Source organism: Oncorhynchus tshawytscha, linkage group LG22, assembly GCF_018296145.1.
Source record: "Oncorhynchus tshawytscha isolate Ot180627B linkage group LG22, Otsh_v2.0, whole genome shotgun sequence".
Classification (NCBI taxonomy): domain Eukaryota; kingdom Metazoa; phylum Chordata; class Actinopteri; order Salmoniformes; family Salmonidae; genus Oncorhynchus; species Oncorhynchus tshawytscha.
The window spans coordinates 17475576-17497519 of record NC_056450.1 but is presented as its reverse complement, the minus strand read 5'-3'; the positions used below and the strand labels follow the sequence as shown (position 1 = coordinate 17497519).

General features: G+C 43.0%; 1 protein-coding gene and 1 pseudogene across 2 annotated transcripts in view; one reads left to right on the top strand and one right to left on the bottom strand.

The window, feature by feature from the left end:
- The first annotated feature begins 177 nt into the window (after positions 1–177).
- Positions 178–3743, top strand: LOC112221971 (annotated as a pseudogene).
- Positions 3744–3912: 169 nt separating this feature from the next.
- The window catches only part of LOC112221961 (UHRF1-binding protein 1), a 50537-nt gene continuing 32505 nt past the window's right edge, over positions 3913–21944 (bottom strand). For both annotated transcript variants that reach the window (XM_024384437.2, XM_042303866.1), the window contains 16 exons: positions 21453–21593; positions 21081–21251; positions 20699–20882; positions 16003–16089; positions 14841–15011; positions 13543–13691; positions 11376–11517; positions 10980–11173; positions 9345–10618; positions 9015–9184; positions 8677–8819; positions 8369–8519; positions 7370–7632; positions 7082–7190; positions 6859–6956; positions 3913–6437 (listed from right to left, as the gene is read on the bottom strand). In XM_024384437.2, coding sequence (XP_024240205.1) covers positions 6321–6437; positions 6859–6956; positions 7082–7190; positions 7370–7632; positions 8369–8519; positions 8677–8819; positions 9015–9184; positions 9345–10618; positions 10980–11173; positions 11376–11517; positions 13543–13691; positions 14841–15011; positions 16003–16089; positions 20699–20882; positions 21081–21251; positions 21453–21593 — 3564 coding nt within the window. In that variant the 3' untranslated portion in view covers positions 3913–6320. The remainder of the gene's footprint in view (positions 6438–6858; positions 6957–7081; positions 7191–7369; positions 7633–8368; positions 8520–8676; positions 8820–9014; positions 9185–9344; positions 10619–10979; positions 11174–11375; positions 11518–13542; positions 13692–14840; positions 15012–16002; positions 16090–20698; positions 20883–21080; positions 21252–21452; positions 21594–21944) is intronic.

Genomic DNA, 21944 nt, shown 5'->3' with positions numbered 1-21944 from the left:
TATTCTCTCAATAAAGACGAATGAAGTTGGAAAGGAGTTGTCACTAGTTACCACAAGCACAATGTCCAAATTGGCTATATCGTAACAAATCTTGAAAATAAAAATGTGCTTTTTGGTTTTAATTTAAGGTTAGGGTTAGGCGTAAGGTTAGCAGTGTGATTAAGGTTAGGTTTAAAAAATACATTTTAGAAATGGGCGGGGTTTATGATTTTGTGGCTATGGTGACGACCCGGGAAAAGTGACGACCCGGGAAAAGGAAGTGGATTTGAGCAGCAGCTTCCGACCGCGAATGTTCTAAATTCAAAACATTTTTCTTTCGCGCTTTTGCTAGTATTTTACTAAAGCAGCTAACCGTCAATAAACGAGATATACTGAGTTCCACGAGGCTAGTAAGTGAGCGTAGTTAACGTTAGCTGTGAAGTAATTATTTTGCTAGCAGCTAACTAGTTTGTTTCTGGACTCGACCATTGCCGCTTTGACTGTTGCATAATTATAAGTTCGATTGGTGTGGTAAGATTTCAAATGAGCTATGGCAGACCCGGCTCTGATAAAGACTGAATCCAACTCTAAGATATCATTGGCTGCTGGAGAAAGCCCTAAAACCGAAGACACTTTAGAAGTACCCGTGACCTCGGATGCAGACACTGAAGATCCATCCTCACAATCAATCAACAAACAGGTAACGTTAAGTGTGTTGTTGGAATACCTATAAAGAGTGTCATGATATAGAAAAAAATTGCCCCCCAAAGTACTGGAACCCTACAACAACCTCACAACAGAGCTCACTAGCCTGACTCAATATATAGTTATTATTTGTTACATCTTCCCTACAATCCTCTGTTTACTTTGCATGACCTGCTGAAGGACTCTGTGGCTGGAGATGAGGATGTGGGAACCACAGGTCACCCTGCTTCCAAAAAGCTGAAATTGGAGCCTGAGAAGAAAACGGAGAGGTGCCAAAAGGTTGACGAGGATGACATACAGAAGATGCGGTAAGATTCATATATTCTACATTGTATTAACAAAGCGTTCGTGGTAACTGCACAACAACATATTTGTTGCAAGAATTCATACATTAACATTTCCCCCCCGTGTTGTCCAGGGTTTGTCTCCTCATTGTCTGAGGAGCAGCTTTAACTGCTATGAGATGTACAGACGATCTGCCTTCCCTAAAGCTGCTATAAAGAAGGTAAGACCTTTAGGCAGTTTTTTGTAAGATTTCATCAGAATCAGTTCAATTTCAATCAGAAAATTCACTGATGCATGTATGCTGTATTTCAACATATGTTTATCTTTACCTGGTTGATACAGCTGATGCAGTCCATCACAGGATCCTCAGTCTCTCAAAATGTGGTTATCGCCATGTCCGGTATTTGCTGGAGAAATAGTGGAAGAAGGTGAGTAAAGGACATCGCTGGGTCAATATTGACCAGATGAGTTCTTGATTGTCTTGCATCTCCACCAACAAAGACTTCGAGGCATTTTTGACTACTCTACGTTCTTCTGTTTGGTCCTGCAGCTGTGGACGTGTGTGAGAAGAGGGGAGACATGCCTCCCCTGCAGCCCAAGCACATGAGGGAGGCTAAAGAACAGAGCAGATCCCCAATATAAAGCACAAGAACATTCTCTTCCACTGAGCCACTCATGCCTTGCTGATTACAGACGGACAGAGCCAAGTAAGGATGTATTCCACCTTTCAGATGGTGGCAACTTACACCACTTTATTATGTTCATTCTCTCTATTCCAATGTCCACTGGCGTGGAGAATGTCTGGCCATGAAGGCAAATGCAGTATACTGCTGTCAGGAATAGTCCAACTCCAAAGTCAACCTCTGTGTTAGTTGAGGGTATTTCTTGGATATACTTGTCAATAATAGAACGTTGGATGAAAATATTAAATCCACTTAGTGTTTGTATATGTGACGCTTTATTATTTGAGCTGAAGCATAAAGCTGAAAGAATGTATCCAAAATTGGTCCCTTCTAGTGCCTCATGGAAAAAATTGTTTTAATACAGAATTTGGGTCAGTAGCTGACATATTTCAATAAATAAAATGTATTATCTTCTCATTAATGACAGGTAGTCTCGTAAATTGAGTTTGTGTGTGTGCATGTTATAGGACACTAACCTCAAGCCTGCTCTCTGACCAATAAATGTGTAAAAACCATACTGTGTAAAGATCAGTCACCACCCTACACTAGGAGAATAGACGGCACACAAATAAAGGTTGCGTCAATATTTTATCACTTAGAAAAATTCTCACATACTTAATTTGGTTCACAGAACCAAGTTTACATAAGTCTTATTGAATGACATTAAAACATCTTGGGTGAGGAATTCTAAGCAAATGTTACACAAATTTGACAAAACACAGTCAGAGGGTCTCAACAAATGTATCAGGACATGATCTTCTCTGGGATGATTCTCACTGTCACACTAAGAAAGTGCAATTTCCAGTTAATGTACCACACTTAAAAGTGCAAATAATCCAGAGCAAAATAATAATCCATTTGATTATTACATGCACACACTCACTCCTTCCACAACAATGAGAATACAATATTCTTGCAAAGTCATTCTAATAACTAAAGGGACAGAGTATGCCAGGCCCACCCCCTCATGCATGGCACTATTTGGCTGGCTCAGGGCTGTTGTCATGGTAACCCAGATCAGTTGAAGAGGCAGCAGAAGTGTAACTTGACAGGCTGCCCCCTGTGAAGAGGAAGCTGGCTGGGGGCTGAGTGGTCACCCTGCTGCAGATGGAGAAGGCTTACAGAGTTGTTCTAAGGAGGGGGTGAGCATGGATTTTAGTCAGTCATACAACTGCAGCTTTCCTTCCACATCACTTACAATAACCAGGTTTACACGGATTGGCTGACAACGTCAAGAAAATGTGCGCGCATCGATATGGCAGGAAGGCGTGTATTATGATTCTGAAAGGTCAGATGGCAGCCTCTTGTCATTGTTGCTAGCTATGTGGGAAATCAAATGTGTCTCGTTTCAGCTCATATCACAAATTATCCATTATATTAACCAGATACTCTAGTAGCTGCTCAAACAATTAAACGTCTTCAAATATGGAAGGCAGTCGGGAGGCGGTGGGACCATTCTAGCCAATGAGCGTGCAGATACATGCACATCGGTTTCCACTAATTATCATCACAGGCACAAAGTCAAAATTGGCTACGTGAAAATAAATCAACAAAAACGTGCTTTTTGGTCTTAATTTAAGGTTAGGCATACGGTTAGCAGTGTGGCTGAGGTTACATTTAAAATCACATTTTAAGAAGATATATTTTAGAAATGGGCGGTGTTTGCTTTGAAGCTGTGGTAGTTTGTGAAGAACAAACACAAACTACATAAAAAGTGTTTTTTTCTCAAAGTTACCGGGTTGTCACGAATCCTACTTCTATCAGTACACTCCTAACAACGTAATCATTGCGAAACATCTATTTGATCAAATAGCTCTTAGCCGTGGTATATTGGCCATATACCACAACCCCCTGAGGTGGCTTATTGCTATTAAACTGGTTACCAACGCAATTAGCGCAGTAAAAATATATGTTTTGTCAAACCCGTGGTAAACGGTACTTTCAGCCAATCGTCATTCAGGGCTCGAACCATCCAGTTTATAATGTTATTGATACCATGTCTTGTTTTGACCAATCTCATGTCTATGCTAATTGTGCAAATGTATTTATGTTTAAAAATAAATACATTTTGAGACAAAATGTTCTCAAGTGTCTAAGCCTACCCTGTCTGTTTCGCTTGAATCGCTTGTTGTTCTTAATTATACACTGGGTGGGTCGAGCCCTGAATGGGAATTTAACCGCAAAAGTTATTTTTATGTGCACTACATCGCGCACAACCTTTTAACCGCAACAAATCAATATGATGGAAACGACTCTGATGGGAACATGGACATATTGTTTTAATGCGGATTATAGAATATTCACATGAAAATCTGTCGCCAATTGGATGGAAACCTAGCTACAGCCAAGGCCATGCAAAAAAAACAACTAAAAGCAAATATCTACAATCAAAAAAACAATTGGGTAGCAGTATGTATTTTCTGAGAGTTGTTGATACTATTCGTAACGGAATCACTACTTTGTTACACTGAATGTGACCTTTAGGGAATGTTCAAATACAAACATGCATGACGAGGGAAAAAACTGACATATTAGACAAGTTAATTTGTTAACCTTAGGCATTTTCACTTTTACATTAAAAAAATAATAATAATTGCTTAAAACCATGCTCAGGCTATGGGTACAACAAAATTCATCCTTTGCTTCATGCTACATCTCTCAATCAGAATGTAACACTATCATTCATACATTAATATCAGAAGGCAACCAGAGAAACAAGCCCCAGAGGCTTGGTACAGTGGTATATTATTATGGCCACCAGAGGTCTCGTAGTTCCACTCAGAAGAGAGTGGAGAATGATGCTGAAAGCTCAACCAAGGGTTAGTTAACTTGTTAGCACCATACCACATACACAAGTCTCTTCTTGACACATTTGACCTTCTCCCTATTCACACTTGTTTTGCTGAGTGTGACTTTGATCTAAGTAACGTTAACCCAATGTCTCTCCTCTTAAGTACCAATCTTCTGAGACAAACATTTTAGAAATAATAAACTTTGTCAACTCCACATTAGATATCCTATAATTACTAACAAAACTCTAATTATATAACCACATTAAATAATATAACTCCAATTAGTACAAAGGCTTCACAGGTGTTCCATAGTAATAGAAAGGTACCCAATGGGTAGAATACAACAAATTGGCATTAGTGCACCTGTCAGTTTTAGTGTAGATAAAAGCATTAGCATTATACATATTTTGTGTGTATATACGCAATTAAGATGCAGTATCTCTATGTATTCTTTGATCTGATGTGTTTGTTGAGATGGCTAGTAGCAAGACTGTCTTATCAAAAATTATTTAAAATAGCTGCAAAAAGTAAATATTCATGACTGCCTGTAACAGTTCATATCAAAATAATAACACTACATTTCATCCACACTGGGATCCAAAACAGGGGCTTCTAACCATAGATGAATATACCCCAATCCACTCCCCTGTATCTAAAAGTTAGGGATAGCAGAAGGACTTATTGAAGTCTAATTCTGTGAATGGTCAGTGAGGTATTAGTATATACCTAAATGGTGTTTCTCCATGCAGATGGGTAAGTAAAGGAGATCAACTAATACCTGTCTGAGTGCAGGGTACACCTCTCAAGTAATAAACTAAACCAGTTAATGTACCATAACCATTGTCTTAACTGTCCTCAAAAGATCAGAAAGCATGTGTCATCTGAACATTCAACCACCAAATTTAGTTTTACCGTTAAAAAAAAATCATATACGTTTTTTTGTTTTTTTTAAATGCAAGAAAAATAAGACGGGAACATTTTAACCTGGTATCTGAGAACAGTGTGGAGAGAGCTTTCCCCTTCTCAGATACACAACCATTCAAAAGGAGAGCTATGCGGAGGTGTGTCTGGTGATCCCACAGACAGGAGCTCCATGTTTACAGTGCAGTACTGCTTTAAGTCAGTGGTTTTCTTTCCCTTCCCCACTTCTATTTAATACACAATCATCCTAAACAACGTTACATGAATGCATCTAAAATACCAGCTACTAACTATACAGACGTACAGTAATGTACAACTATGAACAGGATCTACTTTACAATAGCGAACAGTTTTATAGTTGCAGCTTGGTGGGTGTTTGTAAACCCACACACCATCATTCCTAGAGCTCTAGTGGTCTTCACAGGGCATGCCTGACATTGAAAGATGTGTACAGGAAACAACATCAATGGAATCTTAACACTACTAAACTGACAGTTCTCTGCATAGAAGACTGCGTAGTAGACTAATTTTGGCATGTGTTCTTCAAATAAAAGATTTGCTAAAGATAGATGGCCAGTGAGGTGCAGCACAACAATGAGTCAACTATTCTCTATGGTGGTTTAAATTCAAACTAGGTGTAAATAGCTTTAAATGTACAGCAATACCCGTCAGTGTGTAAAGAGTGACTACAGTAGGACACCTGTTTTCTACAGGGGCCCCCTATGTGTTCTCTGGAAGTGACACACTGTTTGTTTGTGCAATTCATTACAAGAGCTTGAACTTTGGAACCATCAGGGTGGATTCCACTGTTAGGTACTCATCACTGTTCTTTAGAAATTGTCATATGCTTGGGTTCAGACAGCTAATTTTGTCCAGACATTTCTATCAGTTCCTTTACTCCCTTATTGATGTAGTGCCAGTATATTGCCCTCTGCTGGCCGGGGAAGTAAAGCGGTCACAGGTCAAACATGGGGTCATACTTCCTGACTTCCAAGAGGAGACGCTCTCGGTCAGTGAGGGCTTGAGAGAGGGCCGACTGAGCTTCCGATAGCTGCGACTCCAGGAAAGTATTCTGAAGGGAAAAGGTTGTTGTCTTTATTGCTTTTCACTTCTAAATAATGTTTCTTTGCCAGGGCAAGTATGCTAAATCTCTTCAGCTGTAATTGCTACCCCGATTTGGCCCCTCTTAGCCTTAACAAGAGAACCAGACAAGAACAAGAGTACTACAACTGTCTGGCCTTATCTTCATCTAAACATCCAAAATGTAACTTAAAAGTATTCCATTTAAGCCCTGTGAGTACATGCGATTTTATATCAACCGTTTCACACACATTTAAGGTTAAAAACCATAAGCACAATGCAACTATTGTCGGGACTGTGCTATCGTGAATAATCACTTTATGTATGCTACGCTTTCATTTTACATGGTGGTTCAAACTAGCCTAATCCTTACTGATACTGGTGAGCCAGTGTGAGTGGGTGTAGAGATCTACCGTGATCTGCGACAGTTTTCGTTCTGTCCAACAGTCTAGCTTCTCCAAACATACCACAGCACCACCTGCTGAGTCTCTTGGGACTGTGCCTTCACCACCTGCAAGACAAGACAATACATATTTAAAAATAAAGATTAATCCTGTTATTCGATGTCATTCAAGCAGTGAGAGACAAAATCATTGTAATATTCAAAGACAGGTCCGTCTCCTCTCCCCCAACAACCTTTGATTCTCAAAATGCCGTCATCAGATCGCTCCACAACCACCTGGTCTACGGTAAAGGTGACAGGTTGGGGCTGGGGGGCCGTGGGGTAGACTTTGGGACCATCATCCTAAACAGGAGGGGAAAACACTGGTTAACTCCATTGCATGGATGGCAGGCTAACTGTCATTTATTCAATCTGTATCCTATGGAATGCTGTTGGGATCTTACCACGTATAAAAACAGGCTACACATCAAATAACATTATCTGACCCCAACAGAGTTCCATAGTCTCCGTTACCAGCTGACCTTCAGAGTGATAGTGACGTTTTCCAGCCGGATCTTAATGGGTTGGATGTCAGCACTGAGCTCATCCTCCAGGAAGGGCCCCAAGGTGGCCAGGGTAGAAACCAACAGATCCACCTGACAGTCTCGCACACCCAGCTCCAGGTGACCCACCAACCCAGACAGAGAACCATGCCGCGCTGCAGAAGGACCCATCTCCATCCGTATGTCCACCACGGGAACTGCCCTGCAGCCTTGCCTGTGGCCAACGGTAGACCCACCAGGCACTACGGACATCATGTAAAAAATGGTGTGTTGTGTAGTCAGAGAATGGGTATTATGGATGCAGAGTGGTCTAAAAGTGGCATTGAGAGTCTTTAGTAGTTACACTGGGAGAGTGAGGTGATTACAGGAGTGATTATATCACAATATGAGTATGTATTTGTATTTATTATGGATGCCCATTAGCTGCTCTCTTCCTGGGGTCTAAGCACATTAAGACACACATCACACACAAAAACAAATAATATAAAACAGTACATCATCTAACATCATTACACCACTACATTTCTACAATACAAAATGTATAACACTACAATATATTCAATATTAAAATGTACGTGCGTGTAGAGTGCGTGTGCTAGCCACTGTGTGAATTTGCAAGTGTGTGTGCCTGTGTGTCTCTTCACAGTCTGCGTTGTCCCATAAGGTGTAGTTTTTCTTTTTGTGAGTTGATATAACAGGTGTTTGACAGGGAATCGGAGAGCATGAGTGAGTTGGGAGGACAGAGTGTTCTCTGACAAAGGGAACCATTTTTATTCGAAATTGAGAGCCAGTGTGTTGACACAGATGTTGAGTGTGACTGATGCTCAGTAAGGTGCAGGGTCTTTAGGTAGTTAAGTTCTACTTCATTTTCGATGACTGACAGAGGCAGTGTTTTTACGCTCGATTATTATCCAAATCTGCCACTGGAAGTCATCCAGAATGGATAAAAGCATAGTTCCATCCGTAGCTTGCAGTTACCTGGCATCAGTTCAGTCAGCAGGTCAGAGACCCTGACGTTGCCCATCTGTCTTAGGATGAGATCCTGGGCCTCCACTGCCACCACCAGGTCCTCTCCCTTCAGGTCTGCCACACAGGCCATCCCACTGAGCACCAGCAACAACACAGAGGTCTGCATAGCACACCACAGCACAATCAGTTAATCACAATAACAATTCTGCTTTGCTCAGCTTACAAATACAGTATGATTGCTGAGCATATACAGTGGAAGTGCTGACAATACCTCTGTAATGTCACACTGGACAGTGTATGTATGTAAATAGACCCACTGTGTCCTGTGTGATGTCCTCAATGCTCTGGGACAGGGAGCTGCTCAGGTCAGCTGAGGACCCCCCCTCTGTCTCCAGGGCAGGACTGCCTGCACTGGGCCCCGGGGTGCCATTGGGTCGCATCATGGACACTACCCCTGAGTCTGAAACCACAACAGAACACACAGGGACAAAACTCTATTGTCCAGTGGGATTCAAGATTATTGTTTTTAAATCATCTTACTGGATAGATAGTATATCTTTATTTTTAAATGTTCTGTATTCTCTTGATACAATACGCATGTGTGTTGTAGAGTTTGGATGGTCTTGAAGTGACTGATGATATTGTGGGGAGTTACCATCCATGAGGATGACAAAGTTCTCACTGGCGTCGTTTTTCACTGAGAGGTGGTCGTTGGGCAGGCTACCATCCAGGATAGCACTGTCAAATGAGTGCTGCGAGAGAGACTGGTTCATGGACTGGAGCCGCAGGCTGGCTATGGGGGACCCCTCCTCAGGGCGCTGCTCCCTACACAAACAGAAACGGAGGGTGAGTTAGGGTCAACAGCCTGTATGTTCATTCACACCAGTAAAACCACATCCATACAGTTTACAATATGGACCTGGAAGAGCTGAACCATGTAGTGTAATGACAACAGCACAGCAGGAGAGCATGCTGGGAAACCTACTTCGCCTGTGGATTGAACAGCTTGCTCATCCCCGACCCGCGACTCATGAAGCTGAAGGCATCTTTTGTGATGGAGAACGCCCCTTTAGTCAGGTCCAGGGAGGCACTAAAGGCATCTTTGGTGACGTCCTTGGTGGAGGTGAGGGCAGTGGACAGCTCTCCCTCCAGGCTGAAGGTAGAGGGGTCCCTGGACAGGAGGGAGTGATGGTGTTCAGGGGAGAAGGAAGGAGAGAGAACAGGACCACTGCCATCCCCCTGGGCCATCTCCCCCTCCATGACCTCCACTGCCTCGCTGGCCTCCTCTACTACACCATCCACCTCCTGCTCAAGGGGAGGAGAGCTGTTGATGGTGGCAGTGGTGTTTCCTATCCCACTGTCCTCCAGAGGGCCTGGTGAAGTAGCCTGGTGAGTGGGGGAGAGATCGGAGTCTGTCAGGCTGGGGCTTTCAGACCCTGGGGTGTGGGCCTCCTCTGGTTCCGTGGCTGCAGGTGGTAGCAGGAGCCCCAGCTCCACTGAGTCCATTAGGAGGGCTAGGCACACCGTAGGGGGGTCAGCCTCCTGGCCCCTGGCCTGCTTAGAGTCCCTGGTGTCCCGGCCCAGCTCGTGCCCAAGCCTGGCCAGGGTGTCCTTCATCCGCAACAGGGCAACATACTGGTAGTGGTTGAGCCACACCTTGACCGGTGTGATGGCCTGGGCCAGGAAGTGGATAGAAGCCACTGCAACCTCCTGTCGACTGTCCTGGTTGTGTTCCAGGTTGGGCGGGAGGTGGTTTTCCTGCTGTTCTGGGGTTTTATGGTTGGGATCAACAGGAGCTGGTTCATTGGGGGAGGAGACTAGGGAACTGACCTTAAACGCAGACGGACGACACATCCACACAGAAATGGTGAAAGGCTCCACGAAGGGGTGAGCTCTGCCCCTGTTGCTTTTCCGCGCCCCCTCGAAGCTCATGGACAGACGGGACAGGGTGAAGAACCAGACATCCTTGGGCCTTAGGGGCCTCCTCTCAGACAGGGACAGGGGCTCCATCTCCAGGGAGTGCTGGAGGAAGGCAGAGGGTAGGGGGAGGAAGGAGCTCTGGTCTCGGGGGAAGGAGCAAGGGGGAGTTGACTGGAAGAAGTGGCAGGTGGAGAAACTGCTGTAGGTGGAGTGGAGGTCAGCCCGGGTGCCGTGGGGGGAGTGGCGTGTGTTGCTGAGGACCATCTGGGGAACGGTGATGCTTAGGGACTGGGGCCGGTCCTGGTGGTCCATGATGGACGACTCCAGGGGAATGATCAGCTGCAGACAGACAGGGGGGAGGCACAGAAACAGGAACACAGTCATCTCCTGACCACTAACCCAGTAATAACATCAACACCAAAGTTTAAAATGGGCCCTTTCCATTTCATTGCAGAGAAAACTGGAGACGAAAGCCAGAAGCATTACAAAACTGCATACCCATTACCAAAAAGAACAGTGTTTCTACACAAAAGTCCCTAAGAGCAAACATCTGGAAGGTTGAACAACACTAGAAACACTTGAAATGACCTAAAGTTGTGTAATGAGCTGTAATACTCTGCTGCCAAAAGGGACACTGACTGCAATGATGCAACTCTATTCTGACAACATACTTGGTCTGGGTTTATTCAACCAGTCTCACCTTGATCTGAGCTGCGTCCATGTGGATGTCCATGTGCTCCTCTGCCTTGCTGCTGTCATGGAGGTGGTAGAAGGCTTTGACCTGCTCCAGGGTACGCAGCAGGCCCCTAGAGAACAGGTTGACCCACAGCAGACTGGCTGGGTCCAGGCACAGCTGTAGGCCGTTCAGTTGGGCATATAGGTTAGTATTGGGTACTGGGGAAGGAGAGGGGGGTGGAGAGGGGGACATATTTTCAGTTGTAAGATAATATTCTAATGGTTTGTTTCTTTCACCAGAAGAGAACTGAATATTGAATTGGAGGATCAGCAAGAAACTACAGTTTGAATCATTTACTAGGATAATGACTAAATAGCAGTTTGCAACAAACACACACAACAGTGTATGGTTAGCTCATACCAGGCAAACCGGGGTTGTCAGGGAAGTAATACTCTGTGAATTGCAGGTGGATGGCTGGTATATTGTCTGCTAGGTTCAGGGCCTTGCGGTTACAGGATATTAAGGACGGGGTCTTCTTGCTGTGGCATCCCCCTGTAGACACCTGTGTGAGGGTAAGGGATGGTAATAATGATTCATGTGAATTTGATTTCTGAAGTGCTTTTCTCACACAAAAACTTAAAAGTAATGATGAGTTTTCTGACGGTCAGAGTGAAAGTAGTGTAAAAGGAACTTAATGCAGTATTAACTACAGTAAGCTCCAAATATATTGGGACAGTGACAATTTTGTTGTTGTTTTGGCTCTGTGGATGAAATTATACAATGACTACATGTGCATATACACATTAAAGTGCAGACTGTCAGCTTTAATTTGAGGGTATTTTCCCCGTTCAGAAATGACAGCACTTTTTGTACATAGTCCTCCCATTTTAGGGGACCAAAAGTATTGGGACAAATTCACTTGTGTGTATTAAAGTAGTCAAAAGTTAAGTATTTGGTCCCGTATTCATAGCATGCAATGATTACATCAAGCTTGTGACTACAAATATGTTTGATGCATTTGCTGTATGTTTTGGTTGTGTGTTTTATTTATTGTGCCCAATAGAAATTAATGATGAATAATGTATTTTGTCATTTCATTCACTTTTATTGTAAATAAGAATATAATATGTTTCTTAACACTTCTACATTATTGTAGATGCCACCATGATTACGGATAATCCTGAATGAATCGTGAATAATGATGAGTGAGAAAGTTAGACGTAGAAATATCATACTCCCAATACATGCTAACCTTTCACCATTACAATAACAGGGGAGGTTAGCATACCTCTAAGACATGCTAACCTTTCACCATTACAATAACAGGGGAGGTTAAGCATACCTCTAAGACATGCTAACCTTTCACCATTACAATAACAGGGGAGGTTAGCATACCTCTAAGACATGCTAACCTTTCACCATTACAATAACAGGGGAGGTTAAGCATACCTCTAAGACATGCTAACCTTTCACCATTACAATAACAGGGGAGGTTAGCATACCTCTAAGACATGCTAACCTTTCACCATTACAATAACAGGGGAGGTTAAGCATACCTCTAAGACATGCTAACCTTTCACCATTACAATAACAGGGGAGGTTAGCATACCTCTAAGACATGCTAACCTTTCACCATAACAATAAGAGGTGAGGTTAGCATACCTCTAAGACATGCTAACCTCTCACCATTACAATAACAGGGGAGGTTAGCATTTTTGGGGGTATGACATTTATGGGTCTGTAACTTTCACCCTCATCATTATTCACGATTCATTCAGGATTATCCGTAACCATGGTGGCATCCACATTAATGTAGAAGTGTATAGAAACTACTTTAATATACATATGTGAATTTGTCTCAATACTTTTGGTCCCCTAAAATGGGAGGACTATGGACAAAAAGTGCTGTAATTATTAAACGGTTCACCTGATATGGATGAAAATAGTAAACCCTCAAATTAAAGCTGACAGTCTGCACTTTAACCTCAGTCAGTGTATCCTTTCAAATCCAAAGTGTTGGAGTACAGAGCCAAAACAACAAAACACTGTCACTGTCCCAATACCTCTGGTGCTCACTGCATATCCCATCTCATAAAATGAAACTACAAAAGGTCTTACATTTTTGATTATTTACAGAGAAAAGGGGAATTACCACCAACTCAAGCCCAAAATACCCCTTATCATGGCTTGCTGCATATTATATCTGATTTCCTCTATGGCTGTAAAAGTAGGAACTGCTTAGCTCTATTTGTGTTGGCAAGGGTTTTTCTACATCACAGCTGTCAAGCTTTAGGGCACTCGAGCGTGGTGAGGAGAAAAGGGTTTCCCCTCTTACTATGATATAACTAAGACTACATTGCCAGGTTAGGAATTAATGTAATAGTGCATAGAGAGTATTTCATTTTCTTCACATGGCTTTCCTGTCTTCAACATGTCTCGATTCTGTGCAACCAGCTGCATTCCATGTCTTCTGTCCTTGCCATTGATAGCCTTTTAGAATGAATAGCATACTTTGACTGCCACCATTACAGAAAACAATGTCAGAGGAAGCCTAACGGAGAGATGTACATAGGTAGTCCTGTCTCACCTGATGTATATCCAGGTCATCCATTCGTACCACCACACAGCTGGAGCGGAGCCTCTTAAGAGGGTTCAACGGGAGAGGTTGTGCTATTGAGGTCCTCTTGGAGATCTGCTCCCTTTCAGGAGGGCTGGCCTTGGGGTTGGGTTGTCCATCTGTGTATATCATAAGTCAAACTTTTAGTGTCAGTATCTGTGACTTGAAAATAACAATTTATTCTCATCACTAGGTACACTACATTACAAAAAGCATGTGGGCACTTGCTCGTTGAGCATCTCATTCCAAAATCATGGGCATTAATATGGAGTTGGTCCCCCCCTGTGCTGCTATAACAGCCTCCACTCTTCCGGGAAGGCTTTCCACCAGATGTTGGAACATTGCTGCAGGGACTTGCTTTCATTCAGCCACAAGAACATTAGTGAGGTCGGGCACTGATGTTTGGCGATTAGGCCTGGCTCGCAGTCGGCGTTCCAATTCATCCCAAAGGTGTTCGATGGAGTTGAGGTCAGGGCTCTTTGTAGGCCAGTCAAGTTCTTCCACACTGATCTTGAGAAACCATTTCTGTATGGACTTTTCATGCTGAAATAGAAAAGGGCCTTCCCCAAACTGTTGCCACAAAGTTGTAAGAGCAGAATTATCTAGAATGTCATTGTATGCTGTAGCGTTAAGATTTCCCTTCGCTGTAACTAAGGGGCCTAGCCCGAACCATAACAAACAGCCCCAGACCATTATACCTCCTCCACCAAACTTTACGGTTGGCACTATGCATTCGGACAGGTAGCGTTCTCCTGGCATCCGCCAAACCCAAATTTGCTTCCAGAGGCAGTTTGGAACTCGGTAGTGAGTGTTGCAACCGAGGACACACAATTTTATGCCCTACATGTATCAGCACTTGGGGTCCCGTTCTGTGAGCTTATGTGGCCTACCATGTCACGGCTGAGCCATTGTTGCTCCTAGACGTTTCTACTTCACAATAACAACACTTACAGTTGACCGGGGCAGCTCTAGCAGGGCAGAAATGTGACCAATTGACTTGTTGGAAAGGTGGCATCCTATGACAGTGCCACGTTGAAAGTCACTGAGCTCTTCAGTAAAGTCATTCTACTGCCAATGTTTTTCTATGGAGATTGCATGGCTGTGTGGTCGATTTTATACACCGGTCAGCAACAGGTGTGGCCGAAATAGCCGAATCCACTCATTTGAAGGGGTGTCCACATACTTTTGTTTATGTAGTATGTGTCTGTTGGTGGATCAGATTCCTACTACAGTAAGAGGACCTGGCAGTGTGTTGTAGTAAGTCTCACCCTGGGTCCTCTTGGCAGGGAAGTCCTTGGCCTGGTTGGGGACCTTAGAGTCTGGCCCAGGGATCCCTGATGCTTCCACCCTCCTCTGGAACTCCTGCAGTAGTATGCCAGCCCACTGGGCCCGGGCATCCATCGCCCCACAGTGACGCTCCCAATGCCGACAGCCATCACCTGCAAGTCATATCATACAAAGTCATACATTAAGGTTATACAATAGGGTTCACTGCATCACCAGGGTTATTGTTGAAAAGATTCCATCTCTCACCCTAATAAAAATATATACACCTGTATATAACATCCCAGTTATATACATCAACTTAAAGTATTTTTTTCCAAAGCTTTGTTTTTTACTATTTGATCTGGGATTTAGCATGCTTGCTCAAGCAAACCAATCCAATCTCCCTTAAAATGTGTTTTCCATAATTGTGTAACAGACCAGTAGTTCTGATGAAGTGATGTGGAGAGTTCGAGAAGGAATTGAGGTGCTCCACATTCTACAGCCAAATAATTCCACTGAGAATAATAGCAATGGGCATCCTTCGCCATCCAGGCTATTAGTTTGCATGAATGAATGGAGAGGAGGCTTAATAGAAGTCTGAATGGAGGTTGAGGTTTCATATACTAGGAATCATGTTACAATGATTACGGATAAGCCTGAATTAGAAGCACAAATATCATACACCCAAGACATTCTAACCTCTCAACATTACAATAACAGGGTAGGTTAGCATTTTTTTGTTGGAGGGGGGGGGTGTATGATATGTGTGCGTCTAACTTTCTCACTCATCATTATTCACAATTAATACAGGATTATAACCAAAACAAATAGCAAATGTTTCTAACAAATGTATGAGTCACAAGATTGATGCAGTCATTGTGTACTATGAATATGAGTATTAATACTTAACTTTTGACTACTTTAATACACATAAGTGAATTTGTCCCAATACTTTTGGTCCCTTAAAATGGGGGGACTATGTACAAAAAAAGGCTATTAGTTCACATGAATTAATGGAGAGGTTTACTAGAAGTCTGAATGTAGGTTGATATTTCAGTGGGAGCACTAACAAAGAATGTGGTGGACAGCAGTGAATAAACGTGAGCTCTAATTATAACAAATAGTAGCACAAGTCTCTTGACCGATCGGGGGAAGTACACTCACCAGGCCTGTGGATGGGGTAGTAGTCAAAACCAAGCTTGCGGAAGGTCAGCTGCATTGCACCATGGGGGCATGGAGGAGGAGGCTCATCTGTGTGACATGAGAAGTCAGAGGTCAAAAGCTTTGTTCACCTCTGACAACTCTGACAGCAAACTTTCATCATCAAGAACATAATTGGAGGGTGGAAAACCAAAAAATGGGATCGCGGGAGAATTTTCAAAATCCCGAAGAATAAAAATATATAAACATCGTCTTTGTATCTCAAAGTCATTGTCATGTGGTTAACCTTAAAAATCTAAATGAAAATTCTTAAAATCTAAAAGATAAAATTCAACGAGAGCGCCCCTTAGATCATGGGAAAGGGTCGCACCTGACCGTTGCACTTGAATCATTCCCACAGTGAATGGCTATGCCCGCTATACATTATTACAGAGACGTTGATCAAATCAAATCAAAATGTATCAGTCACATACACATGTTTAGCAGATGTTATTGCAGAAGTGGAGAAATGCTTGTGTTTGAAGCTCCAACAGTACAGTGCAGTAATATTTAACAAGTCATATCTAACCATTTCACAACAACACACATAAATCTAAGTAAAGGAATGGAATTAAGAATATATAAATATATGGACGAGCAATGTCAGAGCGGAATAAACTAAGACACCGTAGAATAGAATATAGTATATACATATGAGAAATGCAAAATATGTAAACATTATTAAAGTGACTAGTGTTCCATTTATTAAAGTGGCCAGTGATTTAAAGTCTATGTACAGTTGAAGTTGGAAGTTTACATACACCTTAGCCAAATACATTTAAATACATTTTAGTCCTGACATTTAATCCCAGTAAAAATTCCCTGTTTTAGGTCAGTTAGGATAATCACTTTATTTTAAGAATGTGAAATGTCAGAATAATAGTAGAGAGTGATTTAATTCAGCTTTTATTTCTTTCATCACATTCCCAGTGGGTCAGAAGTTTACATATACTCAATTAGTATTTGGTAGCATTGCCTTAAAATTGTTTATCTTGGGTCAAATGTTTCAGGTAGCCTTCCATAAGCTTCCCACAATAAGTTGGTTGAATTTTGGCCCATTCCTCCTGACAGAGCAAGGAGTAGGCCTCCTTGCTCGCACGCTTTTTCAGTTCAATTTTGTGAAGTACACCAGTCCTTCCTGCAGCAAAACACCCCCACAACATGATGCTGCCACCCCCGTGCTTCGCGGTTGGGATTGTGTTCTTCGGCTTGCAAGCCTCCCCCTTTTTCCTCCAAACATAACGATGGTCATTATGGCCAAACAGTTCTATTTTTATTTAATCAGACCAGAGGACATTTCTCCAAAATTAGGTGCCTCGACAAATTTCTTCAGCCTCCTGAGGTTGAAGAGGCGCTGTTGCGCCTTCTTCACCACACTGTCTTTGTGGTTGGACCATTTGAGTTTGTCAGTGATGTGTAGAAACTTGAAGCTTTCCACCTCCACTGTGGTTCCGTCGATGTGGATAGGGGGTTGCTCCCTCTGCTGTTTCCTGAAGTCTACGATCATCCCCTTTGTTTTGTTGACGTTGAGTGAGAGGTAATTTTCCTGGCACCACACTCCCAGAGCCTCCTCCCTGTAGGCTGTCTCGTCATTGTGAGTAATCAAGCCTACTACTGTTGTGTCGTCTGCAAACTTGATTGAGTTGGAGGCGTGCGTGGCCACGCAATCATGGGTGAACAGGGAGTACTGATGATGTGCTTGGATGGTACTATGGTGTTAAATGCCGAGCTATAGTCAATCAACAGCATTCTTACATAGGTATTTCTCTAGTCCAGATAGGATAGGGCATTGTGCAGTGCGATGGCATCGTTTGTGTATCTATTGGGGCAGTAAGCAAACTGAAGTGGGTCTAGTAGAGGTAAGGTAAGGTAAGGTAGAGGTGATATGATCCTTGACTAGTCTCTCAAAGCACTTCATGATGACAGAAGTGAGTGCTACAGGGAGATCGTAATTTAGTTCAGTTACCTTAGCTTTCTTGGGTACAGGAACAATGGTGGCCATCTTGAAGCATGTGGGGACAGCAGACTGGGATACGGAGAGATTATGCTCTCCAAATGGCCATCAGCTGTGAGGGCAGAGATGCCCATGCATTGACTTTTGTTTGCTATACATGTCAGGGGAAGCTATTCATGAGGACATAATGTTCTGTCTTACGATTCCCGAGCATGAAACGGCATAGGGGATGTTCAGTGTGCCGCGTGGCTATATTGACGAAAAACAGATTCCATATGGGGTCGAATGGTGGGCTTTTGCACAGATGAGGCTCTATGCCGGGACGGCGGGCAGGCCTCTGCACTCTAGTTATGAATGTGTCTCCTATTTCAAACCGAGGCTTAGTGGTTATCCAGGGGGAGTGTTGGAAACATTTTTCACATTGAGAGAGGAACTGTTGTCATTCACAAAGGATGTAAAAAATACAGACTTGGTTGACTTTCTGTACTGAAAAGAAAATAACAGAAAACAGCATCAGTGAGTGTCCCACACAAGTGGTGACTGCTCACATCCAACGCTTGGAAGAACACTTTGGGACCTACTACCCAATCCGTTTGACTGTGATCCTGGCTCAGTTGACATGCCGGTAAGTGAAATCGAACAGTTGGTCGAGCTGTCATGTGACCGAATGCTGCAGACAACGCATTCACAGGTCACTACGGAGGAGTTTTGGTTCCTGACTCAAAGGGAATACCCTGCCGTCTCCCTCTGCGCATTAATGCCACGTTCAAAACAACAGGGAATTCTGAAATCTCTGACTTCTGACTTCAGCACGTTCAAGACAACTGTGAACTTTGAAAGAAACAAGCTCCGACTGGGAAAAATATTTTTCAACAGTCATCCAACTCCGAATTCCATCTCGGGAACTCAGGCCTCTTTCTAGAGCTCGGACTTTCCGACCTGAAGATCACTGATGTCATGATTTGATCTCGTATTTTTTGAGTTCCCAGTTGTCTTGAAAACACCATAAAACTCATGGTAGGCTACCCTTCGCCAGCTCATATCTGTGTGAAACTGGATTCAGTGCTCTCGTCTGCATTAAAACCAAATATCGATCCAGGTTGGATGTGACAGCAGAAAGGAGGTGCACACTGTCAACCACGCCCCTGATTTTGAGAAGCTCCGACGCAACATGCATCAAGCACACCCATCTCATTAGCGGTGGTGAGATAAGAGACATTATATCAGCCTTATTTGCAATCGACTGTCATACAGCCCCACATTAAAAGTATGCGATGGTGACTTGAGAAGACAATCCAAAATACTGTTAGATTTTTTTCAATTGACTGCAAAAGCACCAAATAAAAAAGTTAACATTGGCTGTTAATTACATAATTATTTTCACATGGTTGGGGTCGTGGGCCAAAAAGGTTTGGGAGCCCCTGCTCTATCATAATCTGTTCAAATGTTATTGGAGTTTTTTTTTACCCTAGCAGGATGGCCAATATTAGGGTGACTAAATCAATGGAGGCCAGAGAAAAAAAAGTGGTCAACAATCTGGAAAAGGGCAGCTAGGCTGGATGCTGTGAGAGAATTAAGGCAAACTGACAGGCTCATCGTTGAATTAGTCATCTTATCCAATCCGGAGGACATAAAACAATATAGAGGTAAGACCGTTATTGATTTAGAGAAATGAAATGTAGTATTTTAATATTTTAGTATACACTTTCCCTATATAGATATCTCTTGATATCTGAAATGTCAGCGGCGCACTGAACGTACTGCAAGCTGTTTATTTTCAACGCCTTTTGCATTTAATTCAGCTTGTCTCATTTTAATTTAGCTTATTGCCACCCGTGGAAACAACTTTGCAGAAGACCACCAGTACCTGAGTGCCAAGTCTAGGATCAAAAGGCTTCTCAACAGCTTCCACCGCTAAGCCGTAAGACTGCTGAACAATTCATTAAATCGCCACCGGACAATTTACATTGACCCCCTCCCTTTTGTACACTGCTGCGACTCGCTGTTTGTTTGTTACCTATGCATAGTCACTTCACATCCACCTACATGTACAGATTACCTCAACTAACCTGTACCCCCGCATACTGACTCAGTACAGGTGCCCCCTGTATATAGCCTCGTTATTGTTATTTTTATTGTGTTACATTTTATTATTACTTTTTATTTTAGTCTACTTGGTAAATATTTTCTTCTTCTTGAACTGCACTGTTGGTTAAGGGCTTGTAAGTCAGCATTTCACGGTAAAGTCTACACTTGTTGTAGTAAGCGCATGTGACAAATAAAGTTTGATTTGACCACACCACCATGTAAAATCCTCAAAAGTCACTGCGAGAAGCAGCATCACATTTTTATTTTATAACAATAGGAAATGCAATTTCATTACCAAAGCGTGTTTTCACCCACTAATTGGCTAAATTAAAGACAACCAGAAATGAGAGATAAGATCACTTCAGGCAGAAAAGCTACAAAGGTCATAGGTCAGGGCTATTCAACTCTTAACCTACGAGGTCTGGAGCCTGCTGGTTTTCTGTTCTACCTGATAATTAATTGCACCCACCTGGTGTCCCAGTTCTAAATCAGTCCCTGATTAGAGGGCAACAATGAAAACACACAGTAGAACTCCAGAGTCCAGAGATGAGTTTGAGGGGCATAGGTTATAGTCTAATTCTGTGCATGACATATCTTTGGGGTGTCTGTGGGACTAACCGGGGTCTGCTGAGGAACTGTCGTTGCATATGTGCAGGTCTAGACGAGAAATGAAGGTGTGGTAGGAGGACTCTTTGACATCGTGTTGATCAAAGTACTGGTCCAGGGTACTGGGGACTCCACCACTGGGAGAGGGTGGAAGGTTTGTCCATAAAGCGTGCATACCAGGGGAAGGTGGTGCAGTCTAACACAGAGAGAATAATATCAACAATATGACTGCAATTAGTACACAGTCTATTATAATATCTATACAAAATGTTTGAGTGAGTAGATAGACAGCAGTTCAGTAATATAGTTAGACTTGAACTGCAGTACAATATAAGTGTGGGCTGCAGACTCTGTACTGTTTCTAACACATAAGAGGAAGGCAGAAGGATGGTACCTGTAGGGACTTTGCGGCCATGCTCTTCCTCTGCTGGGCAGACTTCTCCATAGCCTCGCTCAGGGACTTGGCGTAGTGGATGACAGCTTTGAGCTGAGAGTCCGTCAGCACCCACAGCAGGTCATCCAGGATGAAGAGTAGCTTAGAGGCCAGCACGTTACAGTCCTTCAGCTGGGGTATGATTAAAGAGAGGAGAAACCTGGTTAGTCGTCATAAGACAATCATTTTACTGCTTAGTCAATGACACAATGTTGTTTGTTTATTTACGTATGATACACCATGAGAACAGTTGCATTTGAGAAACTGTAACATGGGGAAGTTGTTGGGGAAAAGTCACATCAAGAAAACCCCACCCCCATGGCCCAGTCTTACCCTGCGCTTCAAGGCAATGCGGATGCGTCCCTGGTTGGTGATGAGGCGTAGTGGGGTACTATTCAGGTCCTGGTCCTCACTCTCTATGGCATCGGCCTCGATACGCAGACTCTGCCAGTTGATCTCCTTAAACGTCAAAACCTGGGAGGTTGGACAGACAGACACAATATACATATTAGGGAACCAGTGTGTAGGAGGAGCCTGAAGTAAACTGGCCACACAATCTTTGTCTTTACGAGACAAACAGGGAGACCATGTAAAAGAGGTAATCTCTGAGGCTTACGCATATGCATTTCCTGATAACTTGATTACTGGATCTCATTTAGAGGGGCAAAAAAATCTAACTGTACCATGTAACCTGGACATGCTGTACTAACTGTATCATGTAACCTGGACATGCTGTACTAACTGTACCATGTAACCTGGACATGCTGTACTAACTGTACCATGTAACCTAGATATGCTGTACTAACTGTACCGTGTAACCTGGAC